The sequence below is a fragment of the Takifugu flavidus genome, chromosome 9 (assembly GCF_003711565.1).
Source record: "Takifugu flavidus isolate HTHZ2018 chromosome 9, ASM371156v2, whole genome shotgun sequence".
NCBI lineage: Eukaryota > Metazoa > Chordata > Actinopteri > Tetraodontiformes > Tetraodontidae > Takifugu > Takifugu flavidus.
The window spans coordinates 2,241,087-2,248,484 of NC_079528.1; the positions used below are offsets into that span (position 1 = coordinate 2,241,087).

The 7,398-nt window shown below is 43.6% G+C and overlaps 1 protein-coding gene across 2 annotated transcripts; it reads left to right on the plus strand.

Annotated features, from left to right (window-relative positions):
* Positions 1-137: 137 nt before the first annotated feature.
* dctn4 (dynactin 4) lies at positions 138-6,865 on the plus strand. 2 transcript variants are annotated; one of them, XM_057042378.1, is made up of 14 exons: positions 138-316; positions 983-1,053; positions 1,169-1,347; positions 1,483-1,526; positions 1,696-1,803; positions 2,237-2,257; positions 2,829-2,902; positions 3,311-3,423; positions 3,502-3,611; positions 3,725-3,798; positions 4,064-4,118; positions 4,463-4,570; positions 5,554-5,651; positions 5,728-6,865. In XM_057042378.1, exons 1-14 carry the CDS (start codon positions 182-184, stop codon positions 5,945-5,947), a joined length of 1,410 nt encoding a protein of 469 aa, XP_056898358.1. In that variant the 5' UTR covers positions 138-181; the 3' UTR covers positions 5,948-6,865. The 2 variants fall into 2 exon arrangements, with proteins under 2 accessions (XP_056898358.1, XP_056898359.1); XM_057042379.1 differs by lacking the exon at positions 2,237-2,257.
* Positions 6,866-7,398: the final 533 nt, after the last annotated feature.

Genomic DNA, 7,398 nt, shown 5'->3' on the forward strand with positions numbered 1-7,398 from the left:
ACCACTGTAAGGAATTGTGTTGTAACACATTTCACATCTTTATCACTCAAAGAGCGCTTGCGGCGAGGATGTGCAGTTCCGCCCATCCGCCATGTGGGGTCAGTATTTCTCCGCTGAGAACCGGCTGTGACGTCCATCCTCGCCGTGATGTTTGCCACGCCCACAGCCAGTGCTGTCAGTGATGGCGTCCCTTCTGCAGCCCGATAGGGTCGTCTATCTGGTTCGTGGAGAGAAAAAGCTCCGCGCACCTTTATCTCAACTGTATTTCTGTCGGTATTGCAGCGAGCTGCGGTCCTTAGAATGTGTGTCTCACGAGGTACGTAAACGTTTTCGCAGATTTCCGTCTTAGGTTTGACAAGCTAGGTGTTAGCTGTCTCTACTCAGCGATTATTGTGTTGTTAGCCGGGTTGCTCGCTGCGCCGTGGAGGCGGGATCTTTAGCGGTGCTTCTCGGCGTATGGCTCAGTCACTGGTCAATAAAGACTTCGTTGCACAATCTTAGTATCTTATTGGCTGTCAGGGACACGAACTTCCGGTTAGGGTGAGCTATTGCTAGCTTAGCATAATTGGCCAAACTTGCTAGCAAGCCTTTTAGGTTCTTTCTACTGAAGCTTTGCTTTTATTCTTTATTTAATATTCGAGTACGAACACGAAATATGTTGTATATGATTCTCCGCAGCTGAAATTCGGGGACGAGCCTGAGAGGATTATACAGTTATTAGCACCACACCCAGCCTGATTTAGCTCTGATTATTAATCGATTACGATTCAGTTCCTTCTCAATCGTTCCTCCCTAAAAAAGGACATTATATCACATATATTAGCCAGCATTATTGTTACTATATGACTTTATGCATTAATGACTATGTTTCGTCTTGCGACAGTACCTGCCAACGTCATACTAAACTAATCAGTGTAGAGTCAACTTTAAGAAGTGGATCTAATGATTTTCCGTTTCTAAAAACCATAATTTGGGTGTTTAGGTGGATTCCCATTACTGTCCGAGCTGTCTGGAGAACATGCCATCTGCAGAAGCAAAGCTCAAAAAGAACAGGTAAAAAAAATCCATATGCAGGACTATACAACATTCATGCATGTCAAGTTTATTGCGCATTTTAAAGGGATTTGCACAGCCAGTTATTTCCATTCATTTCTTGGCTTGACTGCAGGTGTGCGAATTGTTTCGATTGTCCGTGTTGCATGCACACGCTGTCTACTCGTGCCACCAATGTCCCAGCTCCTCTGCCTGATGACCCAACCAAGACAGCCATGAAGAAGGCTTATTACCTGGCCTGTGGCTTCTGTCGCTGGACCTCCAGGGATGTGGGAATGGCTGACAAATCTGTTGGTGGGTACTAAAAGTCAGTCGATAGAAATGCAACATTAGAATTACAGTGGTACAAGTAATCTTTTCCAGTTTGTCGAGAAAGTTGTTGTCTTCGTCCTTGACATCTCACGTGTTTGTGTACTTTGCTCACTGCAGCCAGTGGTGGATGGCAAGAGCCAGAGAATCCCCATACTCAACGGGTGAGTTCCTGCCTCATGGCCATTTTATTATCACATGTCTTCTCATCATGCAAACTGGGATTTTAACAAATATGTGTTTCAATAAAAATACAGTTGCCTGGAAGCATAAAGACGTTCTGTAGTGCTTAAATATTGTATTATTTCCTAAATATTTGTATTATTTCGACAGATTAACAAGTTAATTGAGTATTACCAGCAATTGGCGCACAGAGAGAAGCAGGAACGAGACCGGAAGAAACTGGCAAGGAGACGACAGTGCATGCCTCTGGCATTTTCGGTACTCTGCTCTTTCTTTTCTGATATTTTAGTCCATTTTCTTTAAATAGAACAAAATCAAGTAGTAGATTTATCAACATTCCAAATGGTGTTACTAAGGGCATTTAAGATCAGCACGTCAGTGAAGAGATAATGCAAATTATATGATCTGCTCTATCTGTATGTAGATGATTTTAAAAGATTGTACGATTTCTGAATTATTTCTAGTCAGGATATGCACACCACCTCCTTTATTTTGCTATAATATTTTGTGCAGGAGCCTCTTTTATGACTAAAACAATGTGTGGCTGCAGTTTTTGATGTGTATTTTTCGCATATCACCAAATGTGACTAATGCTTGTTGAACTGTTCTGGTTTACCTGCTTCTTTGTTCTCTCTTTTTTCCTTTGCTTATGCACTCTGATATATTTATATATATATTTAACCTCCCCCAGCAACACACTATTCATGTGGTGGTGAGTTGTATTTTTCAAAATTGGAGTAGTTTCATTTTGCCGTAGTGCCGTCTTCTCCTCAGTCCTCTTCTTCTGTTAGCTGCAGCAGTGTGAGCTCACAGATCACATGAATGTTTCCTTGGGGGAATGAGGCTGAGATGCACAATGGGAGCCTTTATGCTGCTCAGAGAAAGAGAAACACTTTTAGGGTTGGAGTGCTGTTAATCCACCGTCACTTCAGCACCGTTAAGAACCAATGATTCATATAGACATTGTTGGGACGATTTCCTTATTTTTTTCTATTCAAATTCAGTTAAAACCGGTGACCTTCGGCCACAGACTGAATTGGCTGCAGCCTCCTCAATCTGTGTAACAGATTAACTGACTTCACAGCTGTTGCTGATTTTTCTCTGCCACAGTATTTTTCTTCCTCCTGGGCAGACGGGCTCCTCTTAGTGAAAAGCCAGCATGTTTGTGTTGTGAGATGTCTCTTTTTAGCATTTAAGAGCTGTGAAAAGTTGCTGGTCTGAGTATGGTGTCAGTCCAGCTTCACCTTCAGTGATCTCTGCTGCCACCTCTTTTATCTTCTCAGGAGAAATATGGCCTCGGAACGCGTTTGCAGAGACAGAGGCCTGGAGTTCCCATATCAAGCCTGAGTGGCCTTTCGTGAGTGGCCTTTTATTCACACAAACATTGGAACACAGAGTAGCTGTGCTGACATGGACGAATGGATTTATGACCTTGCAGCATGTCATGAACATCAATTTTATCAAACCTTGAAACATGTCTTGACACCTTCATACATAATTCTTCAGTGTCGCCTTTATTTATCTCAGTGTTTCACCAGAGAGATGCATTCAAGGACCCCGCACAATATGGGAAAATTAATAATTTGCTGACAAATGACACTGTAAGACGCAGGAGCAAAATTTGAAAAGGCTTTTCGGGAAACCCTGACAGCTTTTAAGTTTGTTTAAGAAAACTTTGGATCTGAATGTGATTACTGAATAATTCAGATTTCAGCCCATAAGTATTTCATCAGATTGCTAATAGCTGTATATTTAACATGCATAGCCTCAAAGAGGGAGAAGATCAGAAGGAGATCAGCATCGAACCTGCCCAGGCCCTGGACGAGGTGGAGCCCCTCCCTGAAGATTGTTATTCCAGGCCCATCAGCTTAACTGAAGGTGCGCTCGGCCTCACAACAGTGCCGATCTCTTATCGACATAATTAAGAACTAAACTGAGTTTTCGTATGTTCTCCAGTGACTACGCTCCGCCAGCGGCTTCTCCAGCCCGATTTCCAACCCGCCTGGGCATCGCAGCTCCACCCCAGACACAAACACCTCCTGATGAAGCGCTCACTCCGCTGCCGGGTGAGCGTCGTTCCAGCATCCCACCAACCAAGACTGTCGATCAAAGACTGCCACAGCCATGTAGACGTCGACCCCGCGATAACGCTCTTTATCTCGATTTTTCCCTCCCGCAGAAGTGTGAGCACAACTTGAGCAAGCCAGAGTTTAATCCCACTTCAATCAAGTTTAAAATTCAGCTGGTGGCTGTGTGAGTATCCACCATTAAAAATGTGTTTCATACATAATGTGACCATATTTTAATTAACACAAATGCCGGTGAGCCCGAGGCCTGGCTTAGTTTTTGTTTTGATTAAGATCTCCAAAGTTGAGCTGAGTGTGGTTACATGATGTAGCTTTCCCTCCAGAAACTGTTCAATCCTAAATGGAATGTTGTGTTTTTTCCTCTAATTATGAACACGCCTTCCAAATGCAGTGTTTTCTATGTTTAAAAATGCCCTCTATGCTTTCTAAAGGAGTTACATCCCTGAAGTGAGAATCATGTCCATTCCAAATCTCCGATACATGAAGGTAAGCGTGTGCACCGCCTCTGCCATTTAAGATTGTTCCTGAGGGAGAACCGCTGTTTAAGCTGACGGAGGTTGGCAAATCCAGTTTCAATTTGAAAATGGAACACGGAAACCTCAAAAATCTCCCTTTTTTTCCCCGGTGCTTCTACCCTCAGGCCAGTCAGAGCTCCGCTGAGAATAAGAGGAGTCTGTTCCTGCCTCGGCTTTCTTAGTCATAGCTCATCCTTCATCCTACACGTTGGGGGTCAAAAGATGGCCCATCCTGCATCCCAGTGATGTCAGCTTAGAAAACCACAGGGGTCAAGGTTAAACTTTTGTTCCCTCCCCTCATTCTTATCTGTTCAGGAGAGCCAAGTGCTGCTGACCTTGACCAACCCGGTGGAGTCCATCACCCACGTTACTTTGGCCGCCTGCGAGGACGAAGATCCTGACACTATTAACAGCACAGCCAGGGTATTTAACCACACGGAACTTTAAATGTTTTCTGATCAAGATTCTTTCTTAATCGTTTTAATATTGCTTTATAATAGCTTGTGCAGCTTTCAGCGGCTTCACGGGTTAATCCAGTATAACAAGCTGTCACAGTCACCGCAGCAGCTGTTTAATGCCCGGCTGACAATGTGATCAATGTCATTCCTGCGTTCTTCTTAACCAGCTAGAGATTTCAGCCCCTGTGTGTCGCCTGTTCCGTTTAGCCTCCTTATCGTCTCATATGCGAGCAGGCGTGTCCCATTTCTGCTTCCATCTGTCAGCTGTCACCGAGGCAGCGAAGAACACGGTGTTCCTGCAGTAAACGGTCTGCTGAGCGCCCGCCGTGTGGGTCTCGGTGACTTGGGGGGGGGCTGTTTGTCTTGGCATCTTTAGATATGAACTCATGGGCCAGAAGGAGCAGGGGTGAGCTCCCGGGCCAAAGTGGAGCAGCTTCGTGAGCAATTTCCATTCAGGTTAAAGCCAAACAGAGGACGCGCTCCTGTCATTCTGCTCCATCTGATGTGCAAACAGCTGCAGGGCAGCGAGAAGCCGTGTTGATTTTTGTGAGCTCGAATCGTCTCATGGATGGTTTCACTCATCTTTGAATAAAGTGCACCACATCTTAAGAGCGCACTTGGCGTCTGCAGGGCGGACATGCTCAGATTAATTGTTTATGAAGCCAGGTGTCGTCACATGAACGAATACACTTATTAAACATTAACAAGCTTTTTTCAGAATAGAAAAACTACTTTTTTTGAGATTATTGATTTTTAGAATGCGCAAAATGTGTTGATGTTTATCAGTGCATGTCCACCAGAGGCTTTATTTCAGTTCATTTTCTCTTTTTATGTTGTATTTCGTAAAGCTTTGGCCCAACAGTTGATTTGCACAATTAAAAAAAACTAATTCGATTGTTGATTTATTAATTTATTCTTTCTCATTAAAATGTTTGTTTTATTTTTTAGATAATTGTCCCCACCAGGGAACTGGTCTTGGCAGGAAAGGATGCTGCTGCAGAGTACGATGAACTGGCTGAGCCTCAGGACTTCCAGGATGACCCAGAGTAAGTGGACAATCACACGGAGGAAAGAATCCCCTCAGACTGGAGGCGTTTTAACCCGTCGCTCTCTCTCCTCCAGCATCGTTGCCTTTAGAAAATCCAACAAACTTGGCTTCTTCATCAAAGTGATCCCTCAACGAGAACACGACACAGACGTCGTGGTCTCTTTTAAGATGCGACACGACTTCCGGAACCTTGCGGCTCCCACCAGGCCGAGCGAGGACGGAGCCGAAACCCCTGCCGAGCCCATCTGGCTCACGCACCATGTCGATCTGAGTCTGGGACCACTGGCTCCATGAATACTCACGCCGGCTCTGTGTAAACTGGGATTCATCCACATGTACCAATGGTTTCTGATTCTGCTCTGGTGTACTTGAAACTAGAGAACCAGTTCAGTTGTTACAGGTTTTTAGTTTATCAGCTATGATGGTGAACAGACAGGATTTGCACTGATTGTCTGACCCAGTTTATATATGACAACACCCCTTCACCATAGTTCAGTTCTTTATTATCATAATTATATTTGCTAAATGCTTTATCAAACCGTGACAATTGACTTTATTGTCCAGTTAGCCTCCGTTGCAACTTGGCTGAAAAGACACTTTCAGAATTAACTTATCGATTGCTTATTTAAAAAAAACAAAAAAAAAACGTTTTATTGTTGGACATAAGAGGATTCAATGCGATTCTTTTTCTTTGAAAGAGCAACTGTCACGGCTTTTGTCACTTAAAATCTTTCCTCACTGCTCTTGTTTCACTGGAAAAGGGACTTTAATGAGTGTGGAGGAATAACAGATGGTGTTAATCGAGTGTAAGCATATGAGCAGAATCAGAAATCACAAAAGTCCAACGTGAACTCTTTCCAGCTGTGTTGCACACTCACACAAACACACACACATACACACTGCTGCGCTTTAAATTAGCATCCCAACAACTTGCATGCTTACACTAAATATCTCTTGTTAGGCAATGCCAGTGCACTGACCCTGATCCTTTACTCCTTATCCTTTCGCATAACAACCAATGTCAAGAGCTCATGACAATGTTGTGCAACAACTGGTCATTTAAGGTATTTAGACACAATTTCGTGATTTTAAAAATGTTTTGAGTTGAAATTCTGTCAGTGTCCCAAATGTTGCTGGTTTCATGTGCGCTATTAAAGCAGAGCCTTCCAACAAGCTATTATTATTCTGTAATAAACTAGTGGATCAACGAAACAGGCTTCCTGGATTTATTACTGTAGGGGAGGTTGTGTTTCACCACAGGGGGGCGCTGCAGGCTCAAGGTTTCAGACGCGTTACACGTGAGGACATAGGAACACGTATGAACCTATAGGAGCCGGAAACATACATTAAATTATAGAGATACTTGACAAAAGCTCCCTGAGAGAAACACTTTAATACCACGAGCAACGATGGATGTTTTCTTTTTAATTTTTAAACGTCAGGTTAAGTGTCGTTATGGTCCAAATGTCCTTGATGATTTGAACGCACCACATATCAGCGATGCTCTACAGATAAGGTGTGTGTGTGTGTGTGGTGTGTGTGTGTGTGTGTGTGTGTGTGTGAGTGAGAGAGAGAGAGAGAGAGAGATGCATCTGTCTAAAGAGGCCTGACTGCTGTGTAAAGAGACTAACTCTGGCTGAGCAGTGGAGCCATGAATTTTATTTTATCTTTGCAGCAGATATAAACAAGGCCTGAAGAGGACTGTAAATCAGCCCTGAAGATGAGACAATAAAGCAGACGTGAAA